Source organism: Streptopelia decaocto (genome assembly GCF_964273445.1).
Source record: "Streptopelia decaocto genome assembly, chromosome: 2".
NCBI classification, from domain to species: Eukaryota; Metazoa; Chordata; class Aves; order Columbiformes; family Columbidae; genus Streptopelia; species Streptopelia decaocto.
The window spans coordinates 24983711-25011537 of NC_138655.1; the positions used below are offsets into that span (position 1 = coordinate 24983711).

The 27827-nt window shown below is 39.8% G+C and overlaps 1 protein-coding gene across 6 annotated transcripts; it reads right to left on the minus strand.

The window, feature by feature from the left end:
* Positions 1-7638: 7638 nt before the first annotated feature.
* On the minus strand, positions 7639-26490 carry NDUFAF6 (NADH:ubiquinone oxidoreductase complex assembly factor 6). 6 transcript variants are annotated; one of them, XM_082044223.1, is made up of 9 exons: positions 26315-26490; positions 22807-22906; positions 21811-21933; positions 18619-18675; positions 16981-17083; positions 13886-14019; positions 12066-12167; positions 8285-8341; positions 7639-7786 (listed from the first exon to the last, which is right to left on the minus strand). In XM_082044223.1, the coding sequence occupies exons 1-9, from the start codon at positions 26482-26484 to the stop codon at positions 7658-7660; spliced, it is 975 nt and encodes a 324-aa protein (XP_081900349.1). In that variant the 5' UTR covers positions 26485-26490; the 3' UTR covers positions 7639-7657. The 6 variants fall into 6 exon arrangements, with proteins under 6 accessions (XP_081900349.1, XP_081900351.1, XP_081900352.1 ...); XM_082044225.1 differs by having other exon boundaries at positions 22803-22906; positions 26315-26455; XM_082044226.1 differs by having other exon boundaries at positions 21811-21994; positions 22803-22906; positions 26315-26332.
* Positions 26491-27827: the final 1337 nt, after the last annotated feature.

Here is a 27827-nt window from a genome sequence, read left to right on the forward strand (position 1 = left end):
GACCACAGGCTGATTCCAAACTTCTCTGGGTTAAAATTGCCTAAACTTGTTCTGTAAATTTAGCCCCAAGCCGTGAACTTTAATTCAGATGGATATCTGTACTTTTTCCCTCTGTTTTTGGCTGAACCCAGTCCACGTACAACTGTTACCAGAGCTTCACATTTTAACCTGCCTTAAACACTAAACTGCAAATTGATACAGCTCATTTCCTGATGGATTGCTTCTCTCACACTGACAGAAATGGATCGCTGGTTTTGACACAGTAAGGATTTCTGCTCACTATCTGTATACTCAAAATCTCTTTGGAACTTGAGAGCAATTTCTGGTTGGACAAGGGAAAACTAACAAAATCCATCATTTGTGATTTGAGTTTTCATATGACAAGAACTGATCATAACCAAGAGGCTGCACTCGTACACCTAAAGTATGAAAGAATTTGGCAAAGAAGCAACCACAACAAGCGAGGCCTGTCCCTAAAAATGTTTATAGTAGAAATTCATATAAACATAGAATAACCTTTCATTCATTTGGTGTTCATCCCATTTTCATTGCAGAAACTTAGTTCTCTTCCAAATAGCATCCTTCTTGCTCAGTTTCCACAGCCAAGCTGCTAGCCAACAGCCTGACATGAAAGGGCTCACACGTTGAACCAGAAATCCCTCTTTGTTCCTGAGGGATCAGCGTGTCTCGTTCTGTCCTTGCAAATACTCATGTCATTTTTAACTTTAGCCTTGATTAAATAATCTGTAATGCTGAATTTAAACTTGCACTGTTGAAAGCAAAATATTATTTTCTACCCCTTATTAGAAATTAATCAGATAAAATAGATTTTTTTATTTCTAAGGCAAAAACTTAAATAGGTGCTAAGCTTTGTACTTTTTGACTTTCCAGGTGCCATAAAGGCATAGCATTTTTGCAGTTGAAAGCTTATTATCTTTCTAAAAGTTTAGACTACAAGATTTGTTAAATATGCAAATCATATTAATCTGGCTTTGTGGAGGGTTCTACAAAATACTAAGGTAGTTCAGTCCCATGTGTTCATTTCTGAATAAACCATTCGCTGAAATTTGGAATTCCATCCTTGAACTGTCCTGGTCAGAGTAATGGTTTAAAGGGGGTGAACTGTGTTCAGCTGGGGCAGTAACGAGCAATAGCTCAATTAAGAAAGTGTGGATGGACAAATCTTCAGGGTGCTTTTACACCTCCTGACGTTAGAAGACGACAAACAGATGTTACACTGTATTTGGATCTCTAGGGGTTTCTGGGCAATTACAGCGTCTGACCGTGGGCTGGCAGGGAAGGACTCTCAGACCTCCATCCCTCCAGGAAGGGTTTGCAATGAAGCTCCCAGCGGGCTGAGGCCCAAATCCAGATCTCAAAGCACATAAACACCTAGTTCTTGGTCTCAGGAGTGGACACCAGAGCTCGTTGCTCTCCTCTCAGAGGTGACAAATACAACCACTGTGCCCATACAGTCACGGTCCCTCTCACCTGTTTCCAAATGCATCTTGAATCCTGTGCTGCATCATGGAGTAACCCCTATGGAAAAAGCCAAGTCCCACAGAGCAACCTGTTTATACCTCTGACAGCTTCAGGTTAGCTATGTCCTGATGGACAAGGCATCTTCTGCATGGTGAAGCCTTGAAAGTGCTACAGGCGAAGCTGGGTTGCTACAGGGAAGCTGGGTTGGGGTCTCTGTTCCTGCGGTGCCCATGAAGACCTTCAGCCACATTCGTGTTCTGGGAAAGCCCAGCCATGATGTTACGCCCATGGTTTGCTGAGGGGCTCAGGAGGCCTCGGGAGAAGGACACCATATATCCACAGCCTGTATGACGTGGTCATGAGAGAAACATCAAACTCCCCATACTTGGCCAGGTTGGAGCCTGCCAGAAACGGCTGCAGGTACCTCCAGGACATAGAAGACAGGGCTTTGTAAAGATCAGTGGCAGCTGTTGGGGAGTAGTCACTTGCACTGTGATTTGAGATTTATGGGGTAAATTTCTCTTCTGCCTCACGTTAGTCACTTATGTCCTTCACTTACACCACACAAAAAGCAGTATTTGCAGGCAGCCGGATTTCATGTGACTTCTGCAGCTACAGCTCAGACCTCTCATTCCCCAAAATGGCATCCATTATGGAGCCCCCTACCTGTGTCCAGCACTGGCCCTGCCCTCCCATGGAGTTTGGGTTGGGAATGGTGGGCAGGTCTTGGGTTGTTTTTTTATGGTTTGGTTTGTTTGTTTGGGGATTTTGTTTGGTTGGTTTGGGTTCGTTTCTGCTTGGGTTTTTGTTTGTTTGTTTTACTTAGAATGAAAATATCTAGGGGAGTCTGACTGAATCTGGGAATTTCTAGATTTGTACCAACTGAAAACAGCAGCCAACCTTTGCTTGGGCGTTTTGGTTGGAACAGAGACAAGACTTCTACACCAGAATACCATATGAAAGACTTTGTTGAAGGAACCATGTTTTTTCTGACAATGAAGAAGCCCAAGAGTTATATCTTAACTATTTTTCTTTCCTCTTCATTTAATTTCATGCTTATTTAAGCATGGCGATCTAAATAGGCATGAATGTCCTAGACCACAATGTTTTGCTCTGCCTGGGGTAACTAAAGAAGGTGTGAAATTACAAAATCTAAGCTTTCACGCTTCAGCCTTAACTGATTATATGCAGTAATACGTCAAGGACTAGCATTTAGATACACTCTGGCAAAACTAGACACACGCTCTGAATTTTTAAGCATTTGAGGTTTGGGGTTTGATTTTCTTTTTTAAACTATAGGCTGAGAGAAGTCTAAAAAATCTCCCCATCCACCCTAGCCTCAGCATTTTGGCTTTGATTCTCCAGAGCACTGTGGTTCTGATGTAGAAAACCATACAATCAGCATACAAAATTTCTCCTCCCTGTTACAGCTCCTCTCTCATTGGCACAGATTAAAGACCAAGTAGGAGTAGGCAGCAAACATGATGACAGTCACTATGTGACCAAGAGTCACCTGTGAATGTATTTCCCTCCTTGCTCCACTGGAAACCAAATGAGTTAAAACATCGTTTATGTTGCTTTAAAATAATCCTGAAGAATAGCTGCAAATCCTTAAATAACAAAGCAAAAATTATTTTTAGTCCTTTCTGTCATCTTCCTAAACTAGAATAAATTATAAATTCAAAATCTATGACAATAAAAAAAATCCTGTTATTTAATGCATAATATAATCCATTTATGCATAACATTTTGTCCATAAAATGGGTAACTGGATGCTATGGCTATAGCTGATTCTGCTCATAGATGGACTAATACTTTAATTACTTCCCAGGGTCCCTTTTGGCCCTCTTTTTATGATGCTGTATTGAATATCTGAGTGAAATCATCAGGATGTTTGCATAAGAGATCTATATGCCAAATTGACCCTATTTGTTCCTGCTAAGATATTGCCCATAGAGAAAAGCAAACAGACAGCATGCATTTGTGGCTATTTGGGAAAAGCAGATCTTTCAACCTACCAGAGCAAGTTGTCAGTGAATATGAAGGTTAAGTGGGCATGACGATTCATTAGGTGCTTAAAGAAAAAAATATGCTTGGGCTGATGAACTACAACTGAGCTAATGTAATAAAAGGACAAATCAATTAGAGCTGAACTAACACAAATATCCTGTCTTCTCACACGCTGCCTACCTGCAACTTGAAATATGCTGCAGATTCTGTGCATTATATACAACCACAACAAAAAAAAAAAAAGGATTTCTGTATTTAGGCAAGTTCCAGCCTTCTGGATAGCGACTTACAGTTAGAGCTTTGCAGATTTTTTTTTTTAATTCCTTTGGAGTCTTCAGATCAATACAATAGAAGGTTTGAATGGCCTGAGTAAGAAAGCAGTATGCTCAGCCCAAGATGCACAGAGCAAAATAATCCTCAGCTCCAGACAGCAGCGCTTGGGCAGCTGCTCCTAAACCTTCCAGCAGGTTGTACAGGAGTAGCCACCACATACGAGTTGTCTTCTATGGCTGCCTTGACAAAAAACCCTCAACCACTTACTACTGCACGATTAAAGGTTTCCGAAGTCCCTTCTCTAGTATGAAGAAAGAAAAGCAGTATCTTCCTTAAAGACTCCCAGCTTTTTTATCCACAAAACAGAAATGCACATCTATTCCACCCTTCTGACAGATACAGACAGGCCTGTCCTGGAACAGGGAATCTAAACCAGCCATAAGTTAACCCACTGAATATATAACTTGCCCCTTTTGGAGAAGAATACTAAACACCATTTGCTTTAGCTGAGAACATAAATCAGGGAATGATTATCTGTGAATTGTTGTCTGTCTGTAAAGACAAATAACAAAGTATTGCCTGAAGCATAAAGAACTCTTGTATATTTTGTCCCCTGATTTATGTATCTATGGATGTTACTTATCACAATTTTTTACTGGATCAACTTCAATGGATTCAAAGTGGTTGAGGGTCAGCCACATTTAAATGTGTAGACTTAGAGCAAGATTCATGAAAGCTGAAAAACAGATGGAGGTGTTTTGAGATAGAAAGGCAAATGTAGTTTTGAGAATGCACAACTGCCATGAGCAAATGCAATGGCCAACAGGTTCTGAGAACATTCAGCATAACACTCTGTCCCCTTCTAAATATTTTTTATAACTAAACATCTGTAGTTCTTAACCTGGCATCAGAGCAGTAAGAAAAATAAATCCTCACTACTTTGGCAATCTGTTCATAATCATCTTAATGGTTCCTCTTGTATCTTCCTTTGAAAGACATAAAGACAAATGTGGGTTTGAAAAACACAAAGACAAAAAGTGCACGGCCCTCAACTTCTGCAGTAGAGCAGTTCCTATGTTTATGGCTGGGAAGCATTTTCTGGTACTGTTGATCATTTTGACAACAGAGAGGACCAAAGTAAAATGCAGATATTCAGAGGTTTAGCTGTGAGGAAAATTGGGACAATCTGCAGGATGCACTTCTCAAAAGCGATAACTAAGATTTTTCCTTGCAAATAAATATCATCTTTGGTTTGCTTTTACTATTATATGGCTAAGTGGGAAACAATTAACCTGCAAGATCACTGGGTAAGTGATGTCTGATGTGTTCCAATTCATTCAGGACTTTTGATCCCGTAGCTGCTACCTACCATGGACAAAATGCCATCTGTTACAGGACTAATATAATTCTTATGCTTTGCTAGCTTTAACCTGCAAGTCTAAGTGGAAAGAGACTTGGGAACAGACTCCAGTGAACTGTTCTGAAGAGAAAGATGAAGATATAATTCTGTGCTTTACCAAAAGCAAGACCATAAAGATAAAAGACATATAAAAATGTAAGGTCACTGAGGAGGACACCCACTAGAATGCTGCTTTACATGGACCAGGCTAACTAGACATGGAAATTATTTTCAAACAAGTAATTAGCAGCTAGCAATAGATTTGCTAGTTGCTTTTCTGCTATGAATAACCAGTAGGTTGGGACCAATAAGAAAATACTTTGCCAGATTAAAAAAAAAAAAAAAGGAGAAACAGGACAAATTTTTGTCAGATGTAGAATTATAAATTATCAGAACTGATGAACAGAATTTCTTACATGGCACCAACTGCTATTGAGAAATGAAAGGAGATAATACTAGTGAAAGCAGACAAATTAAGACTACCTTGTTTGGCAGGTATTTAATGCCTCCATTCACAACATTGCCCCTAAGGGCAGAATCAGGCATAACCATGCAAGAGAGCCAGCTGTTCCCTGAAGGCTACAAAGGAGACATAGATTGCTTATTCCAGCAGCCTTCTGGCATTTGCAATTCAAAGTGCTGCTTTACTTTCTCAAAACTCTATTGCGACAATTTATTTATTCCAGATCCCTTTTACTAATTCACTGATAAGTCCCCTCTCACCATGCCAACCATTCACTGCATCACATGGCTACAAATCAGACCTTGCATTGATGCACTGTAAGCACGTTGTCAAGATTTGTTCCACTTCAACACCGAAGCAAAGCACTGGCCTTGTGGCCTGGGAGCAAAATATCACTGTAGCCACTCGATGTCCTGGTGACCCCGCATGGTGCCGGCGCAGGAAGGAAATAACTTTTCACCAGACCTCTCTGCCGCATTCAGCGCCAAAATGGTAAGATACAGCAACTGACTTGAGAACTAGACAGAACCTGTTAAGATTTAATTTTTACAAGATAGCAAATATACTCCCGATCCAGCATACATGGATTTTTCTAGGTTTTATCAGTCTTGATTATGACACCTCTAGTAATACAGAAACCAAGATCCTGAGCTGAACACATTCAAAGAGAAATGTCTTACTCAGGATTAGGACACTGCAGAATTAACCAAGATCTGTATCGCAAACTGACTCCAAACATGTAAAATAAAATCACCAAATGAAGGATTTAATGTTGGGTTCCTAAAATTTCTACCATGCTGACAGTTTCTGTGATTAAAAAGGCCATGAGTCTTGTTCTCAGAAATTCATTATATAGCATTGTCCACTAAAATACAGGATGCTGTTACACAATCAAGCATCTGGGGAGATTAACTGTAATTAAAAAAAACCTCTGGGAAAAGCAGCTATTTAATAGAACAAGGATGACAGCAGAATAAACTACCAGATTTGTGCAACTGAATCAAGTTGGATGTTACAAAGTATTATTTTACCAAACAACAAATAAACCAGAAATATTTACCTTGATCCTAAGAGATGCTGAGTACAAATCTCTCAGTAACCTCCCACCAAAAAAACAGAGCAGTCTATTTACAGGGAGGGAGGACTAAAATGACCTGGATCATTGAGGAATGTGTTTCTTCACAGGGCCGAAGAACAGGAACTGAAGAAAGCCAGGCAGGAGGGTGTCCTGAGAGATGTGGTGAATATGAACGAAGGGGCAGTCGAAGCCAGGTTGCAATCACAGCTGTGGGCACAGGCAGAGAGACGAGGCGTCGGGAGGACACACAGCCAGGCTACGAGCCGAGTGAAAACGCCTCTGGCTGAGCTGAAGGTCAAGACTGTGTGAGGGTTCTGTCCTCACCTGACCTAGAGACACTTCAATGCTCCATCTCAACACACAGTTCAATAATTTCTGTACTACAGCTCTGTTTCACCATTCTGAAATTCTACATAAACGCGACGTAATTAAAACAGCTTTTCCTGACAGTTTCTTGCATTCAAATATATGTGCTCATTCTTCCAACTACGAAGCATCACTAGTACTTACAAGAAGTCTGCTCCTTGCACTAAACAGAATTGCTTGGCTGATTTGTAAGGCATCTACTGTAACTGCTTTTGGGCACAAAGCTGTCTTTTTTTTTTTGTCTTTTTTTTTTTTTTCAGTAACGTGTCAACTGTCAGAAGTATCCATTAGCACAAAATTTGTCCAAAAAGAATTCTATCATATGGCTGTTATTACAGGAAAGACAAGAAAAGTAATCTCAGAACAGCACAGCTGACTTGGCAGGCATGTGAAGCAGAGAAATCAGCGTAATATTCCAAGAACAAACTTAACTACTGCCAGCAAGCTGACAGCTACAGTTCATGCACATCTGCTGTTTCCCATGAACTGCACTTTGCAGAAGTGTGAAGTTAGACACTTAACAGTTATATCAAGTTAAGACATTAAAGAAAATCTCAGCACTCTAAGTCCATATTAAAAAAAAAATTTAATATGTTTTTTTCCAAGATCTAATATATAACTGCAATGGTAATAATGTACTCTTCTTTTGTAAGTTTGGATGAAATATGTTGAAGTCCACTTTTCGCATATTACATAAATAATCATCTAAAGCAACCTAGAAAAGAAGAAAAAAAAGTATATTCCATATGGTGCACACAAATAACTGGGCATTAAGTTTAAAAAGCAATACATGAAACTGAATGGGGAACTGCAAAAAAGGCTTGACAGTTTGCCTGTTTTATTAAGTGGTAGCATAACCATCACATTCAAAGGATATAAAAAGGCATGTTTTGTGAAGAGAAGCATTTTTTACTAGACCAACCAGCATACAAGAAAATTAGACAGGAGTTTGGGCTCTTGCATCACAATGATGGTTTATGAGTATCTTGGATGAAATTACGTATTTAAAGAAGGATTAGTAGTGTTGATCAAAATTATGAGGTTCCACAGTCAGACACACATTATGATATTCAGAAGTTTTAGGTATAACACCCTCCCAAAAGAGACACATGAAGTATTAGTTAATCATGCTTAATTTGGTACTCTACTCTTCACAAACATATTAGCACAGAAATGAATGCATCACTTAATGAGTGCATGATATCACACCCACCGTACAGAAAAAAGCAGGATATGCCTTCACAGGAACTTTCTTACTGAAAGATCTAGCCTGAAAGTAAACAGGGTAAGGTGGGAGAAAACAACAACAACAAACAAAACATACTTATTAGGAGAACATAACATTTGAGATTAAACATCAATTACTATATATAATGGTTAGAGCTAACAGACTGTATTACAACCTTCATCCCTTTTTATTTTGACATCCTGAAACTATAATTTTACATTATGTGCAAGCCAGCACCACCCCTCACTGTACGCAACAGTAATTACACAGAAAGTATATAATACTGGAAGGGACCTGCTAAAATTCTTGTATGTTTTGACAGCCTTACAGTTTACATGTAATAATAAACCAGTGTAAATTAGCATCCATTGTTCTGACGAAGTTCCAAGTTGCCCCTGATTTAGTAAATACAGTTCAACACTTTTTCCCCCACCAAATACCACTCCGCATCCCAAGCGACAGAAATGATGGAAGACCAGAAATGCATTTCTCTGAGTGCGTCTTTTTAGTCCAGTGTTGTTATCAGTCCCAGAAGTCCAGTTATGTTCCATTTACATTTATGGGACTCTGAAAGGATCTCAACGCCTCAGGTCCACAGTATCTAAGTATAAACAGAGTCTAAACCATGGCTGAATCAAATCTATAATTTAAACCCACGTACAACTCAGGCACATCTAACAGAGCTGAAGCAAATCTTCCTGTAAAGCTTGTTTATAAATACAAAATCCCCTATTCTGCCTTTTTTTTACAGGTTAAAAACCAAACCGACCAACCAACCCCTTATGAATACTGAGGAGCATGCATGAGTTTCTATTAGTTTTCCATGGATCTTTCCAGACAACTGAGAAAATCAGGCTGAAACTTCAGTAGGGAAAAATACTGAATCTTTTCATAGGGCAAATGATTTTAGAACTTTGAGATGTAATAACGTGTGTGTGTATTTATATATATACACAAAGGAAAATGTTCCTCCCTGATCTAATGCTCTGCCTAACTATTATTAATTGCAAGATGAAAAAAGAAAGCAACCTTGCTTGACCTTCTTAACCCAGAATGCATTTTATGTCATTCAGAAAGCATTTTATCTTCCTTGGTATTTTGAGTCCCTAATGATCTAGCATAATTGAGATAAATGCAAAAAGCGTAAAGGAGATCTTCTTTATAAAGAGGAACGGGAGAGGGAATGCTTAAAAGAGGGAACATGTAAATGTATTCACAGGCTTTCAAAAGGATCACTGTGGGACTGACAGAGCACTTTTATTATATCCTTTTATTCTAATAAAACACCCAATTTCTAAAGAAAACTCCAATCTTCATTATATTATTTTGCCCTCTGCTGGTCATCAGTCGAAGTGTCAGGAAGAGTTGACCACACTTCAAAAACTTTTATCCCAAGATTAAGTGCCCCATTACTGCAGTACGGTCCATATTAATATCACTGAGAATTTAGCATTTGAGGATTACGTTTCTTCTGACTGTGAAATGGGGCTGGTAACTGTTACCCTCATCCTCCAAAATATGTGGTTTGTGGAACAAATGCTGAGATTGTTGAAACCTCTCTGCAGGGTTTAAACTTTACCCTACCCTGTAATTCCAACTAAGACAGAGGGCAAGTGGCTGTAAAGACCCTCAGGCAAAACAAGATTGTGATTTTATTCAAGAGAACAGATGCATTTAAAGGCACCAGCCCATTACATACACCTGAAGTCTTGAAATACCCAGCAAATGTTACCAGCAAAAGCCCATTTCATCCATTAGGGGAGAAAGTATCTTTATCCTTGCATTAGCAAAGACCATCTGATTATCAAGGAGGCTAATACCCTGTTATTACTGCCAGTTATTGACAGTTCAAATGATTTGAACACTCTAGAGATCCTGCACTGTCAATTATTCTTCGCTGATTATGATGGAGGCTGGAAGCAAGTATTCAGACAGGTTTTTTTTTTTTTTTAAATTAAGATGATATAACCCATGCATTTAAAAAAAAGGGGGAGGGAAAGGAAGGATGCCAAGATCAACATTCAATTTAATAAAATGCTAATACTGCCCTAATCTGGTTTCCTTGTGTTTATACTTTTCTGTATAGTCTCCAATTACATGATCACGTTGCATATTTTCCATAGGACCCTCCCAGTGCGTAACACAGGCAGGGCTCTAGGAATGGAGTGGGAAGGAAGGGAGCATAACATTCCGTCCTCTTCAGAAGCTGGTTGGCACAGTGGGAGCCAGGGGTCCAACACAATAAGATTTATCGAGTTATCTGAAAGGCTCTGAAGAACTCTATTCTCTCCCTGCTCCTGTCCCAAAGTTTCCATGCAACACCAGCAACCAAATTTTAAGCAGCTGGACAATAAATATACATAATTCATTTTCCATGCCTCCCATCCCTGATATGAGGCATTTCAGGACAGGAACTTGGCATTTTTTTAAGCCACAAGTGCAACTAATGCGAACACGTTGTATACACTGTGCATTATGGGCTGAAAGGTGGGGAATAGAAAAAAAAGAAAATGAAGTTATTTCAGCTTGAGCAAAGACAGTGGACAGTTTTGACCTTGGATTTTGTCTCTGTTCCCTGCTTCTAAATGGAATAAACCATCTCCCTGGGCATGTGACAACAAAAACTGAGACATCAGGTGAAATGACATGAACAGGAATGCATTAAGTGCAAATTACAGTCTGTATTAAAAATAAAGCCCAAGGCTAAAAATTATTAACAAAAAATATAAACATTAATCAACTAACTAAGCGCTGACTGAACAAACCAGAGCTGCCTCATTTTACCTTCAGAAAAAGGAAGAAGGGCTCTCCTGTCTCTACTGCATAAAACAATGTGATCACAAGTCAATGCTGCAATGGAGGATTATATTAATGGCGTAAATACTGATATAAATCTGGCATTTCTTTCCTTTGAAGTGGTATCTTTTCAGACCACCTTGACTGGAAGTACTGGATGCAATACTCAAAGTATATGCATACACAACTTGTAGACATAAGAAATTCTTTACAGCACTTCTTGCAAGTTTTGTCTTCCAAAGGCAGACACAACATGACTGATGAAAAATCCTTTTGCTTTTGTATTATGTACCAACAAGCAACTCAGAGTGTAGCTAAAAAAAAGTATTAAAGAAAAATAGAGTAGGACTCTGCAGTTCTTCAGGATTCATTATCCACTGGTCCAATCAAATAAAGTCTGTCTTAATTCACTTGGCTGTGAGCCAAGAAAGAAATAAACAGAAAGCACCTTTTCCAACATAGCTTTGAGCATGGCTGGTCACATCAAGGAACGAATTCCCCCTCCCACACACAAAGCAGCAGTTAAAGGCAACACACTCTGCTTGCCTGGCAGCTCTTCCACCATCCTGTGAACTACCATATGCACAAGTGCTTCCTATGGTGTTGATCCTACACTGGCGTATAGTTGCATTTATAAAAGTCTGCTTGAAGTTTCTCTCCCAGTAATCAGGCTTTTAGTCAGTATTTACATATATTCAATTGGACCTGGCTGTGAGTAAACTGCCTCCTGTACATACAGATAAATATAATATTAATACAGAAGTAGTTGTAATATTTAAAGGTTTTGTGTGCTCGTGTATATTTTGGTTTGTGTGTGTTTGTTTTTAATATAAAACCTCAAAGTAATTAAAGGCAAAACATTTGAAATTAAGTATGCAGCTGTAAGTCTTCCTACAACACATGCACAATGCTTTGTGAAGATTAGCATCAATTATGTTTATTTAAATAAATAAAAGGGAAGGAATCTCACATGTTCTAGATGAATATGGGCCTGGCTGGCAATGTCGTATATTACATCTCTCACATTTTTCTCTTGCTTGCCTCTTATGAAATCCTCTTGTGAAACTCCATGCTAGACATAGGAAGGAAAATCAAAAAGAGAAGAAAAACCTCAGTAAATATCAAGTTTCCATTCTAGGTTCTCAAAAATCTGTCCCAATAACCAAACTAGTGACACAAGACTGAATCAGCCTCAGTGTTTTAGCATTGCTCCCTCCTTTTTTATTCCCCCCCCCTTTTTTTTGTCAGTGACTTGGAAAAAAATTCAAGAGAACAAAGAGAACAGTCAGTACATACTCTGTCTACATGAATTCGATCCTCAAAGACTTTGTGGTCAGTCAGATAACCAAGTCAGATTTTAAAGTTTCGGGAATTTAGATCAGTTTAGATGCCCAATTTCTAAAACCATAATCCAATAATTGATATTAAGCAGAAGAAAGCCAGTAACGGTTAACATGGAAGCCATGCTGGTTTATGAAGTAAATCATTATCTTGGGGTTGGTGTGCACCATCAACTTTGCAAATAAAATACCCAAAACACTCTAAATTAACCCAACCAAAACACCTCAACAAAACCCCCAAAAAAACAACCTCAAACTTATTCTTTGACCATAGTGACCAATATAAGACATAATATGGTATATTCAGAATTGTACTGGAGACAGGGACTCCAGTGGAACTGCGATACTTGCCAGCAGCCGAAATGCTCAAGAGACACTCAGTCTGCACAGAAGGCATGCAAGCTGTTTTTGCAGTTTCACTGTAAAACACCTTCCATGGCAAGGCATGACTGTGATTTTTTAGGCTATGCTTGAAAACCTGAAGACTTGGAAGGCCTCCTGTATCATCCAGTCCCAGAAAGGCTGAAAGCAGGATGCAGCTCCTCTCTGCAGTCTTATAACCCTGACTGATGTTAGTATCTAAGTTTTCTGCAACTACCTAAATCACTAAATCCAAATCAAAACTTTCAATTGTATTGAAAAGATATTCAGAAAAGACTTACACAACTGCCTTAAGCATCACCAGCATTGCAGACATTTTGGTTAAGCATAAAAAGAACAGCATTAACATTTAAAAATATAGACGGGAGATGAAGGAGTAACAGCTGCGGTGCCTATAGATCTAGCCAGAGAACACTAATGAATAAATCTGAGTTTTAATCCCATTTTATCTGAATTTCAAGATCTGCTAAATTCCAATGCAAAACAGGTGTACAGTTTAAATTGGAAGACTATACCATCTATTACAGCAACATCTGGAAAGTATGCTTATAGCTATCAAATATGTAACCAAAAAAATCCAACAAACCACAACCAAAAAAAAAACACATTTATGAAAAGGTAGTAAAGAGAAATCCAAGGTGGTTGTTCAGAAGTAAAATTTCTCACAATGCTTCCTTTATGGGGATAGGGAGAAAAAAACCAAACCAAAACAAAAAAAAAAAAAAACAAAAAAAAACCAAAAACAACCCCAAACCACACCACAGGCCCCATTCCATATGTGTATTTCTACACATTAATGGAAAAATTCCTGAAAGCTAAAATATTCACAGAATCACTACATTTAATAAAAAGTAAAATAAAACCCAGAACCCCTAGAGTTTCATGAAGGTCACTCATCTCACCTCCCAAAGGATATAAAACCATGACAATGGTATATTACTAGGCACAACAGAAAGAAGAAAAAAGATGTTCTGTTTCTGGCCTAATAAATTATGATCTCATATCTAGCGTTGAGAGACACAGTCAGAAACACTATACTGTTCAATTCCAGTCAACTTGCTTCTCTTACCAACATACAAATGTCCATGGGAAGAAAGACCTTTTGTCTTGCGCTATGATACGGAGTTGCTCTCAAACAGGTAACTATGCCTTGCGCTTTCCCAATGTGACTGGCTGCATGGTCAGCATGGATGTCCCTCACACCTAAAATTGCAGAAATAACATGTTCAGAAACATACTTTCAGGCCTTTTGAGGGGTATAGTCTTCCCTGAAGTGTACCACAGTCATATTTAAGGAAAACTAAGTGTGTTGCTCCATGATAGAACTGTCTATGTTCATAAATTGCCTTAAGATCTCATCTCAGAGGTGCAAAGCAGGAGGCAAATCCATTGGTTTCCACATTTAGGAGCAAGAAGCCTCTTAGCTTGTTGCAGTTTCTGCAAAGGGTGACACCTGTTCAGATATAATACATCAGTACACAAACTCATTTTCATTGGCATCTCCTGTCCCAGAATAACTGTATTCCAATAACTGTTTTTCTTGCCAGAAAAATCATTCAAGTGTGAGATTCCTGACAAGCAGTAGTGCTTACAGCACATTTTCATTATTAGCTGCAGCTGATTCAGCAGTGTACTGAAGCCAAAGAGAAGGGTCCTAAGCTTCCCTCCGAACCCGTATTTCTGCCAGCTGCCTTGTGCTGTGACAGGCAATGAGGGAGTAGCCCGGCAAACTGAATTAGATCACGAAAGCAACGGAAAACTAACTTTAGTCACACAACAGTGCGAACTGTGAGAGGGAGATGAGAGGGACAAAGCAGCAGCATTGCTCTTCATGTCAAGACCATACAAGTTTGTCTTAGACCGATCATAAAGTCATAATGTTTTCACAGGATTGAGAAAATTTAAAGGAAAATGGAAATTTAAATTCATAAAAGATCTAACAGAAGCAGCATCCTACAAAGAAAGTAGGATACAAGAATTGCAAACTAATGAGTCTGACACCCAAAAATTATTAATATACTGTGTGTACCAGATTCACTGCCTGAGCCTTAGGATCGCAGAATCATTTTCATTGGAAGAGATGCTCAAGATCGAGTCCAACCATTAACCCAACTGTGGCAATAAACCATGTCCCTAAGAACCTCACCTATACAGCTTTTAAACACTTCCGGGAATGGTGACTCCACCACTTCCCTGGGCAGCCTGTTCCAATGCCTGACAACCCCTTCCGTGAAGAAAGTTTTCCTAATATCCAATTTGAACCTTCCCTGGCACAACCTGAGGCCATTTTCTCTTGTCCTATCATTTGCTACTTGGCAGAAGACACCAACACCTTCCATGCTACAACTTTTCTGTGATGGCAACTACATCATAGTTTTTCTGCAGCACAACCCTTGAATGGGTCTCAGAAACCCTTTCAAAACAGTGGCTGTAAGAAGACTACAGGGACTTATTTTGGCAATGGCAGTAGAAAGCAGAGGACTTGGAGGAATCAATGGATATAACTTACTGACACTGACTGGGCAGCTCAGGCTTTACGTATAAACTAAGAATAAAAATAAATTTTTTTTTTTTTAAAAAACAGCAGCTGAAAGAGTAAGAGTTATTATAGCAATGACTTGTGCTCAACCTGGGAATATGTCCCAGAAGTGACGTCTTGAAGAAGTCTAACAAAATTCTTAGTGGCACCAGACTCCTAACTACTCAGGCAAGGAATCAGGGACCACAACATTAATATTTTTAAATAACAGGAGCTGGGATGAAGTACCAGGATGTTGGACAAGATTATCAATCAAAATGAGCTTGACAAAAGACATAAACAGAAATCAGGAAGAATAAAGCAGCACTACTACTAGGAGGGATACACATGAAATGAAGACAGGCCAGGAATAAGGAAGCTAAAAAGCAAAAGAAATTTAGCAAACATGACCTGTAACGAAACCAGGACCACCTACTCTACAAAAGACTGCTGATAGGAAACACCCAGAAAAGGACTGTGTTCAATTAATTTCTCCATTTGTGGAAAAAAAACACAGAAGTTAACTGTTTAATATGCAGTGAAGGACTTTTCCTTAGATATTTTGTAACATTGGTGTATTTAAGAGAAGTTCAACATGACAACAGGGAAACTAGAAAACACAGAGCGCCCATAACAGATTTTCAAGAACAGGATCATCTGACTTGAATCATGACTAAACTTTTCTTCAGGATCGAAGATGTTTCTCAGAATGAAAGATGCTGTTATTTCTCATACTCCTACAGTTCTTCAGTCAGGAGTTCAGAAAGACACTTGGAACATTTAACTGATTACTTACTGAGGAAGTGAACATCAGATGTTAAGAGGCTGGTTCCTCATTTCTTCCTAAGAAAAATGTGCTCAGTGTATCTTCTTACTTCTCTCTCTTTTTTCTTTCTAAACTCTTTTAGCCCCCTCACTGGCCTTTCGTCAGACTAGCAAGAGTAAAATATTGCTACAACAATACTAAATACTACTAAATAGCAGTAATTCTCACATTTCTTTTATGTCTGAGATCATACAGGGAATACTTCCATAATGCAACCAACACCTAAAAGAAAGTTACCCTTTTCTTCACTGCAAATGAACATTCCTTTCCCAATCTGTGACTCTTGTGTTAGACATGACACAGATACTAGCTCTTAACCACAGGGATCGTATCAGGAGGAAGATTCAGGACCAAATTTACAACATCACCAATGGAAGTGCATAGGCTGGGAAGTAAGCTGTTGAAAGATAACGAGTGTACATCACTGCAATATAGAACAATGGCTGAAGAATAACTACGGTACTTTGTGTTCTGACAGGTGGGACAGCCAGAAAATACAGTGAAGACCTGAATTTACCACATGCTGAAACAGGAGAAAGAAAAGAGGAAACAAAGCAACAAAGAACGGAGCAGTAGGAAACTGCACTTCAATGAGCTTTCCACTGAGCAGCTTCTAAGGAAAATACGTAGTTCTAGGACAGGTGCAGTACGAGTTCAGATTTATGGCTGAGCATTCAAAAGACATCTGAAGTATTACCTAAGACAACTGCTACTGAAAGTAAACTCCCATGGAAAAAGAGTGGGCTTTTTGAAACATCGATACATGTTGTACCTCCACTAATGAGTCATCAACAGAATCTAAAAAGGAGAAAACACCTACCCAGCATTTCCAAAGTGAGGTACAAGAGAGCACTCTGAGTGTTCTCACCATACGTTTCAAGCTCCTGGATGTTACGGTATGCTCTGTCATCCAAATTCTTCTCCTGTAACAACAACAGAGAAGTTCAGTAAAACATAAATATAACTGCTATTTGTACAAATTTATTACTACAGTCCTGTCAGTCTAACCCACTGTTAGAGGAAGAAAAAAAGGACAAAATTAAGATATAGAAAGACAGTATAAACTCAAATAGTAGTTGTCATTAAAGCTTACAGCAAATCTAACATAGCCAAATAACATGCAACTGCAGCCAAGTCTGGTTGCAAATGTAATTTTTTGCAACAATAAGAAATCAGAATTCTTCATTTAAAAATATACAGCCAAAACAAAACACCATATGGTATTCTTACACTATGGGGCTGCTAATTTTAATACTTAATTTGCATATGAAGCACAGAGACATTTAGATAAATAGGAATGTATTTAAAACATGCACAAAAATCAATCCATCAAATATGCACACAAGTTTCAGTCATATGCAAACACTCCCAAAAATATAACTTCCTCCATCATTCTTCCTGTCCTTGTTGCTTTCGTGGTTAAAACATATCAGTCTTAAGATTGAAACCTGTCCTAAGATTAAAAAACTCTAAACTCTTCCATAGCAATGACACTATGGGACCATCAATTTTCTCAAGGTGTAACTTCATGAGACACTAACTCCAGCAGCAAAGTTAGCTTAAGAAATTCCTGCCCTCAACTCTTCATTCTTGCCTTTGTGTGAGAGTAGCAGCATGACTGTACCAGTGAAATTCTTCCTCTTGTTTTTTCCCAGAAAAAAGGGTGGATATTTTAAAATTAATGTGATTTGAATGCTTCCATCGACAGCACTGCTTAGAAAAATCTCTACAGCCATCATAAAGAGATGCACCAAAGTGTGGCAGAGAGGTTCAGATGGGTCATTTAATTTTTGAGATTTTATATCCATGACCAATCACAAAAGAAGGCTATTTAGGGGCAAAATTCACATGGTAAGAAAAAAGCTGAAGAGTAACAAGATTTGTGTGACTTTTTGCAATACGCAAAGGCCCTCAGAATGGTACAAAAAGAGACCATGTACGAGTTTCTCTTCTTGCGCATCTTCATTTCCATTTCTATTAAAATGCAGTTTTCCAGAATTGTTAACAGTTGCATATGGAGATCTTATTACTTAATCCCATAGGATACAACGCCCCTCACTTAAGTACAGAAAAGGTATTTAAGTGTAACTCCTGATGGATTACCTCTAGGGGTAACCACTTCAAATCAGGAATAGAGAACAGGGAACAGAAAACATGAGCACAAATACACTGGTTATCAGAGCAAGAAAGATGTGGATTCTCAAACGACATCTATTTAAAGCAAAAATAAACACAGGATTCTATTAGCCATTTTGGCAAGAAAGAGTAGAAATTACGAGTAGGAGCATCAAGGGAGAATTAAACGGAAATACAGCAGTATCATTCTTAAAGACAAATACTACTGTCTGGAAAAGATTAATTACTTAAGCTTTTGTTTTACACACAAACACATAAAAATAAGGGGAAAAAACCAAATATGACTAAGACCAGAATCAGTCTTTGACTGGTAAATACTTACTCTTTCGTCAATGATCTTCATGAACCACATTTTAGTCAATTTATGCCTCTTGACAGCCTGAAAATTACGAAATAAAACATCCATGTTAATGTATACAAAGTGATGGTAGTACTGCATTCTGAAGGCTGAAATATATTTTAGATAATCCTTTTCTTACAAGGATTATATTCACTGAGTTAAATCAAAGTGGCGTGTCAGTGGAAAATGAGAATCTTCTTCAAATACAAAAATTTTCAAATGGAGTTTGTTACAAGTTGTTGCACACAAAAAAATGAAATCTTGGACATCAAGCCAGCTAACTAAAAGCATCTAATCAAAAACATTTTTGAAAGTAATTTATCCTTTCACGGAGTTATATCTTCCCACAAAATATTTACAGATAACTATATTCACTCTCCAAATAGAACACAGCTTCCTCCAGATTCAAGCAAAAAAAATATTTCCCCTGTAAATTTCCAAGACAACGTCAGTACAACATACCAAGACGTACTGTCAAAACAGCATCCTAAAAATATAATAATATTAATATCATGGCTTTGTTTAAAAGAGTATCCCACAGTATTGCATATTCACACATTCTTCTTTTTGGCACTTATCTTGTATTTGACATTGTTCAAGTACCAGTTCATTCTGTCAGGTTACATTCAGTCCTCTTACACACACTGAGTTTTGCAGACCACACTGTAGGAAAGGCTACAATGACACATCTAGATATTTATAAACAAAATTTAACCTTACTGCTGAGCAGAGCTCACACAGTGTCATGGCCTCTTCTGCTCCTCACACTGCCCTGCCAAGAGGTGGGCTGGGGGTGCACAGAAAGCAGGGAGGTGACACAACAGGAACAGCTGACCAAATGGAGACTTCACGCCATATGATGTCATGCTCAGCAATAAAACTAGGGGAAGGCTGGTGGGGCTGCTGCTCAGGAACTGGTTGGGCATCCATCAATTGGTGGTGAGCCATTGTTTTCATTTGCATCGCTTTCTTGGGGTTTATTTTTCTATTCGTTATTTTTTATCTCTTTTCCTTACAGCTTTTATTATTGTTATTAATACTATTTCTTTTTAATTATTAAACTGTTTTGATCTCAACATACCAGTTTTTTACCTACCACAACAATGTTTCGGGTTTTTTTAAGTTAGTCTTCTGCTAATAAACATTTCCACCCCACCTTGATACACACACAAGCAGCCTGAAATTAAAAGCAGTTGAAAGAATAAATACAAACATACCCAGAACTAATTTGTACCTAACTGACTCAATCAGACAACAAAATAAATTAAGCTATACTAAAGCAAGTATAGATCCTTGGAAAGGAGAAAAAGCATTTTGGGAGAAAACAGTATTGTTCCTTGGAAGTTTACCATGTGCTGGAAGAGAGACAGAAAGAAGGAAACAAAAAGCAGAGGCACAGACAGATTGACATGCAAAATAAGCAATTCTGCATGTTAGTGTCTGCATTAAAATATCAACCTAGATGCATCTTCCAACTCCTGTAATCCCATAAAAAGGCTCACAACATTTGCCAGTCTTCATTCTAACTGTACGAAGCCTTTGTTGTGGCTGAAGCACACACTTTATCTGAGCTGGAGACACCTATGAATAGCCCGGGCCCTCCTAAATATGACTGTAACAGGTGTTTTATTTTACTTCTTGGGTTTACCTATATTATCTCTTAAACAAATTGTATCTTGTTTAAATCCCAATTTTAATGTAAATGCAAGTGTTGACAGACTGGAACAAAAGCTCACCTATGCTTTATTTCACATATAAAGTCAGGGAGAGGCCACAGTCTCAGCACTGCCAAAAAACACTGAAAGAGGATTTGGGAAGGATTCCTTTTTGTGGTCCCAGAGGTGCAGCAAAGTGGGTGTGAAGATGGCAACAAGTGAAATGCTCTAATCCCGCAGGAACTGCATTGTTCTAATCCAGTGTTACACTGAGCGTCCTGCTTTTCCAGGGATTTCAACACGAACAATGCGGATTAATACCTGGATGAAGACTCCATATTTCACTGCCTATTTTTCAACAGGTCCATAAACCTAACTGCCTATGGGATCTATGTTAACTGTATTCAGCTACTGAGATCTAGACAAACTGAAGTTTTTCCTGTCTAGAAGATCAGGGATCCTTAGTTTAAATGCAAGTTGTGATCTTACATAGTAGACGCCTTATGGTAGCTGCTCTTTTGGAAGGTTCTAAGCCACTTGCTTTGACCCGTGGCCTTAAGTTAGTATGGAATTGCTATCCCCAAAGAAATTTAAAATTCACCTGAATGTGACCTTGACAACCTAATCTAGCTTTGATGTTAAGACCTTCTCTGAGTGGCAAGTTGGACTAGATGAGAGCCAGAGATCCCAACCAACTAAATTATTCTGTGGTTCTATATCAGCATTAAGAAGAAATCCATTTATACTGCCTTCAGACTTCAATCATCCATCAAACATATTGATGACAGTCCTAACAAGAAATAAAAGAATTTTGCAAGACAGCCTGTTTCTTTGGCCATGTCCAGCAGAGGAACAGATCGGTAGGTGTACTTCATGTGTGATGTTCTAGTGCCCTCAGAACTTGGACATCTGAATAAATTTTTAAACAGTTTATTTTAAAATAAACTGTTAAGTTCACAAGTACATTCCCTGTTACTCAATGCACACAAAAGGATCTGTGCAAAACATAATACATAAACAGAAGTCAGCAAGCAACTCGTGATGTGAAGAGAAGAATGTGTTAAGAACTTCCTGTTATCCAGTAACTAGGTATGAAGTTATTGGGCTTTTCCTTATACCCTACATGCTACTCTGTGCTTAGGCTTCTGTCTTTTTGTACAGCTTACTCTCTTCAGGTAGGACTAGCACTGGCTCAGGAAAGAACGCTTATGTGTTTCTCTTGCTATCAGCTTACCAAAATTTCCTCCATCCTTCACCTAAACAGAAGAGAAAAAGACAGATGGTTCACAGAAGTCTGACCCTTCACATAGGTCCTACCTAAATATCCTCCTTTTCCAGCTCTGTTCTTCCATTGTAGGTAACATAAAACACCACACCGACACAAACACAAGTTACATTATCTCTTTTTAAAAAAACAATGCTGTTAACTATGCAATACGGGTCATACGAAATGATGAAATTTTTCCACACAGTAATATTTTAGTTGAGTGAATTTTAGGACAATAAAGGTGTATTTTACCCTCCACAGTTCCGTAGCAACTGGCTGATGTGGTGGATTATCACAGTATATATTTTCCACAGCCTCCCTCCAGAACTGCATTCGCATCAAACCTGTAGTCTTCTGAGTTATGGAGTCTTTAATCTGGAAAGGATACATCCGGAGTGAAATTCAGAGTTTCTTTAAGGCACATGGTTTATCTACACTGAAAAGACAGACACAGTACATAGCCAAACTCAGCAGGGAAAGCACTCAGTTCTGAATTTATATTTATTCCTCATAAAGCATATGAACATAAAGAGAGTAAAATAAGTCTTCACCACAACCCAGAGAGATTAAGTCCTGGGTGACAATCACCTTTGCTTTGTCCCCAGCAGGACAAGCACCAGTGGTGGCAGCAGCAAGGGAGGGTAGTGCCAGCAGCACAGCCCAGACACTCTGACCTGGCATTTTGCTCAGTCAGCACATTTCCTGAACTGCTCCTTTCTGGCAGGTGTTACCAACTTTCCCGGTTGCACTGGCAGTTTCTGGGCACCTGGCAAAGGGGAGAGACTGCAGCCACGCCCCTCCCACAACTCTCAAATTATTGCACACACTTCCCTCCCAGCAGCCTTTCCATTACCTGCCTTCTGCCAACGAAGACCTGGGACTAATTGTATCACCCAAGTTTTTGACAGACCTTCTACAGATAGGATTTAGCTGCATTTATCAACTTAGTCACTGCATGAGAAGCCAGGACATAGATGCAATCACACAACAGTATAAAGGACCACTATTGCTGTAATTCAATTTTAAAATTCGCAACAAAGAGGAAAATCAGAAAAACTATATACCTACACAAAAGAAACTGGGAGAGGCTGGCTACTTTCAAAGGACCGTTCAAAACTAGAAGTTTGTATTGCACTCCTTATAATACAAGAAGTTATTATTGGCAAAACACCACCTACTAGTGTAATTTAGGATATTGAAACTGTTGTTTTAAATTTCCAGAGTTCACAAATATATTTTAATACCTGCCTGAGCCAGTTCCACATTGAAGGCTCTCAAGGCAAAAGCAGAGGTTCGAGATTCGGCAGGCAACAGCAGAGAACACAGAAACCCTTCGTAGTCACGCTTTCTATAAAAGGATAAAAAAATACATTTATTATTTATAGCTCTATGTAAATTGGGTGTGCTATTGATTGCTTAACAATGGATTCCTAAAACAGTAGCAAGAAGTTGTAGTTCAAAATTCTGACTTAGCAAAAGTAGCAGCTTTTAAGCTTATTTTAAAATAAGATATACTCCACAAGAGAGGGGATGCTGTCTGAACTCTCAGTGCACCTCTCAAATCCAGATCTCAAGATATTTGGCTAAAGGCATGGAACAAGGCCTTGGCAGAACTGCAAATAGAATCCAGATTGTCCAACTTCCAGACTTCCGGTCCAAACATGAAACCACATTTCTTTAAAAGATTGTGCTTTGGAGCTTGGCAGAACAGCGCTTGCTGAACCAGTAAGTTTTTGTAGTTACATTCAAAGCATAAAAACTCTGTGTCTTGGCAGCTTCAGCGCAGGTAACTTGTTGCCAACCTAGAGTGATATGCTTTTGTTTGGCCACTTGGGTGTGCAACTAAATTAAAAAAAAAAAAAAAAAAAAGAATCACAGCACACAGAATCATCAATTGAAAAATCATACATAACTGTAGCTAACAAAAACACTTGGTCACCACTGAAAAGCTAAATTGCTTGTTTTGAACAACATTTTTGTGTACTTTCTGATAAGCCTGTAACCTAATTCTTCATTAGAACAAGACCAGCAACTGCAGGTTTTGCTTCGAGAGTGGAGAAGCAGGTGTCCAGGAAAACACATTTACTCATTGTCATGAAGTCTGCCGTTCTTACATGTACTCATGTTTCCTTTAATATAAGCTTAAAATAGCAAAGCCAAACTAAAACCAAGGGTTATTACGGTTGCTACTTTTAGCATCTAAAAAAAGTATTTGATATTTAACAGAGGTTCTTATCCCTACAATACACAGCAGCTGCAGGGGTAAGAATTCTCAAGTTGCAAATGCTTAGAGTTTTCACAACAGTTGTGAAACTTGTTTTAGAGATTGATGCAAATCCAGAAGCATCAACAAAAAAATTACATTTGTGAGTTTCATCAGGCTTTAAAGGTCACCTTCGTATTAATAGATGCATCAAACTTCCCTCAAGACACTTTCTAGAAAGCCTTATCAGCTCAAAATGTGGAATTTTTTTCAAGGCTAACTGTAGTAATACCCAGTATTGCCCACCCTGGGCAGGGCTGCAAGGTTTACAGACACATATTCCCAGTTCCAGTTATGCAGTTTGCCTGGGTTGTTCACACAACACAGAACCACCTCTACTTCCAGAAAGGAAACAATGAAACACGTTACACAAAGTAAACAGCAGCACAATAGAGAAATTTGTCTTTCCTCTAGTAATGGTGTTGGCATACTGGTGGGTTTTTTCCCCAAGTATTCTAAGCTTAAAAATTAAGTGTAGCAAAAAAAAAGCTAAGGAAAAAAAAAAAAAAATCACAAAGAAATGTGAATTATATGCTGACAGTACAACCTTGGACATAACAGCAGAAAAGCAAATCCATTAAGCCTCAGCCTGTAAAATAAACTTGATATTGCTATAGCTCATGTTCCACCTCAACTCTCTTCGTGTATTAGGGTAAGGAACAAAGAAAAGAGGGAATGACCTTAAGCCTGGTATTGAGTGTTTTTCAGTTTTCCTCTCAAGTAAGTATAAACTTGCATATGAATCCACAGATGGAAGAAAAATTGGTTATGACCATTACTGGACATTCAGTATAATGAAAAATTTTAAGTCTTAAAAATAATTTCTTCCACATTACAAAACTCCATAATACCATCAAGTCGCAAGCTTGCCTTCCAGAGCAGACATCATAAACAGCAAGAGACAGAAAACATACCTACCAGCTACTTGTAAAAAAGTTGTTTATAAAATGGAAAACCCAAGAGAAAGGACATCTTGCACATTGCAAAAAGTTGTACAAATCTACAATATTAAGGCATAACTCAGTTGTTGTTGTTGTTGTTCTTCCTAATGTGTGGGAGACTCAAATTCAGGACTGGGAAGCTGCTGATGCTCGCACAGCCCCAAGTATTTTATTTCTGTTTGAATAGTAACTCCTTCCTTTTCTTCTTATTTTTTATATTTATTTCCATGCAACATATTAGCTACTGTGAACAGCAGCTTCAATTAAATGATGCCAAAAGCATAACTACCTGCCATTTTGTTATTTTGTATTCTATTACATTTTTATAACCAGTTTCTTTCGTGGTTTAACAAAAACAAGCTTAAATTCAACCATCTCAGCTTCTGTGCCCTGCAATCTAACTATTCTGTTCACAGTTATTTGTTACTGAAAATACTTGTATTATGTTAACCTTACTTGTATATTAACTGTATATGCAGCCTCTGTTCTCCTGACGAACAGGTGGACAAATCCTGGGCAGAGTAACCAAGACAAAGCTGTAATCTGAAGTTTTATCAAGGAAAATGCAACCTGGTTATGTATTCTGATGCATCTTTAAAGGTCTGCTGCTTGGTGCTGCATAGAAAATTTAAGATTGTCACATTTCTTTCCATTAGCTTTCCTACTTCAAACATTACTGTGGACCACACACACACCTTTATATTTTTTACAAGGAGAAGTCTGGAGAAGATGATCCAGTTCCACTCTTTCCATACTCATTTGGAAGCCTTCCCTGCTTTTGTCAACCATCTAGGACAACTATATCCAAAGAAACATTATTTAAGTCTTTACTAAGAGATTTGTTTGAGTTTCTACTTTTTAACTCTGAACTTTTGCAGACTAGAAAGCAGCTGAGGGGCCCTGCATGCTGGATACGGCCCAGAAGCCAAGCAGGGAACACTGTTGGGGCTGGATGTGTCTGAGCTGCGCTCCTGCTTCTCCTGGAGCATCCTGGATTTGACCAAAAATTGATACTTTTGAAAACTAAACTTCCTTCTCCTCCTGCATTCAGGTCAGAGAAGCTACTTGAGCTGTCTGTCCAGCTGTCAGATTTCCTCTGCTTTTGCACGTTTTCCAAGGAGCACTGGGGAAGCTTGGCTATTTCTCAGTAGCCAGGAGCACCTGAAAACAGCCATTACCTTCAAACACTCTCTTCAAAAATCCCAGAAAAATGAAACGGGAACGTCCACTATTTCAGAAGAAAAGCAGCTGTGAAAGATGCGGGGGACAGAAATTGCCATTTACAGCTTAAACCGTCCCACGCAGCTTAAACATTTATCGAGTTTCCGCCGCTCCCCTGAGAGCCGAGGCCACCGGCCCCACTCACCTCAGGCCCGCCGGGGTGACTTTCGGGGCCAGGCGAGGCCGAGGGCGGCCTGGGCAGGAGGGGACACCCCGCCACCTTTCCCGGGAGGCTCAGCAGCCGTTCCGTCAGGAGGGAAGCGCTCGCCAGCCTTCCCGAGCCCTGAGGAGAGGAAAACCCCCGCCTCGGCAGCTCCCCCCCGGCACTCACCGCACCAGCTCGGCGCAGTACTGCACCTCTCCTCCGGGCGCCGGGCCGCTCCAGCCCGCTGCCGCCCTCCCGCCGCCAAGCCCCGGCAGCCCGCCCCTCAGCGTGCGGCGGCAGAGCCGCTGCCGCAGCCCGGCCCGCGCCATGGTGGCGGCCGCCATGCTGCCCGCCATGCTGCCCGCGCTCCGCCCCGCCCGTCAGTCCCCCCAGCCCCGCGGGGACGCGCCGCTGGGAGCGTCTGGCGGAGGCACGGCCGGTAGATGGCGCCCGAGAACGCGCGGCTTCGGCCCGGGGTTTGGTGGGAGCCGCACAGCCTGTTGTTGCCGTGAAAATGGCGTCCGGTGTGCCCCCCTCAGCCTCAGTTTCCCCCGGTGTGCGGTTTGAGGTGAATTCCTCTGCTCCGTGCGGAACCAGGCACTTGCGGCTTTAAACCTAAAGCCCCCCCACAATGAGGAAGCTGAATTGTAAAAGTGTCCAAGCTATGGGCACTGTGGTGTAGGAGCCTCACAGGAGCACCTGTAGGACGAGGAAAAGCCTCTGGGCTGGTTTGTGTGTGCGGGAGCAGAGTGGGGCAGCTCTGCCAGGGCTGGGCAGCCCACCCTGGGCTCAGGCCTCGGTGAAATGTGTTGTTCTAAGATTTGCAACAGAGGCCCTGTTTCCTCGTCTTGGCTGGGAGGGGGACTCCATACTGTATGACATGGCTGGAGTTTATTTGGAGACAAAATGGTCCTGTTAATCCTGTGCTCACAGACACAGTAGCTGTGTGCCCTCAGAGTTTGGCCTATGTGAGGATAAGCCAGCAAATACATACAAAAGTGCCACCGTGCTTGAGAGCAATTTCATCTTAAAACTATACCAGCCCAACCTAGTTGTTATGACAAGCGACAGCAGTCTGGCTTTTTCTTTTTGTCCCCAGACTTGCCATCCTCTTCCCTGTGCCAGCTTCAACTTTCATCTTATAGCACAGGCAGTTGGTTGAACCAGAAGAAACACACACATCCACTGCTCCCTTTTTGTTTTCCTGAGTTCATTTTCTGCCAGTTTGGTGGCTTTAATCGGTTCACTTCATGGGCGGCTGAGCATCAGTGGCAGCAACGGGGTGTTAGTGCAAGCGAGGGGCTGTGGGGCTGAGAGTGTGTCCATCTCCCCATATGTGAACAGTAATACACATGTTCATTAGCTTAGCTGTAAAGTGAAGCCATGCAGTAAATACAGGGAGAATTTTGAGTGGGCAGCAATGTTCTAGTGACAAGGTATCTCTTTGGAAATGAGAGCAAGCCTTTATTTTGTGTCACAGAGATGAGGAGGACACTGAGGTTAGGGATCTCACTTAAGCATTATTTAATTTATTGATTAGTGCTTCCTGTGAGTTTACCCTGAGCCTTTCTTCTTCCCTTTTCCTTGTTTCTAAAGTTCTCTTTGTCTTGAAACTCTGGACCTTGCTTTAAACCCTTGCTATGCTTTGAGCAGGATTTATTGTTTGTCAGGGCATCCAAAGGAGGTCATTTAGCTTTGG

What these genes read in the sequence shown, in the direction of transcription:
- NDUFAF6 (XM_082044223.1), bottom strand. Translation starts at nt 26,484, where the DNA reads ATGGCGGGCAGCATGGCGGCCGCCACCATGGCGCGGGCCGGGCTGCGG. An exon ending in CCCATATTCATCTAGAACAT is followed by an intron (nt 8,342 to 12,065) that starts GTGAGATTCCTT and finishes GTTTACTTTCAG; the next exon opens with GCTAGATCTTTCAGTAAGAA. An exon ending in ATCCTGCTTTTTTCTGTACG is followed by an intron (nt 7,787 to 8,284) that starts GTGGGTGTGATA and finishes CTTCTTTTCTAG; the next exon opens with GTTGCTTTAGATGATTATTT.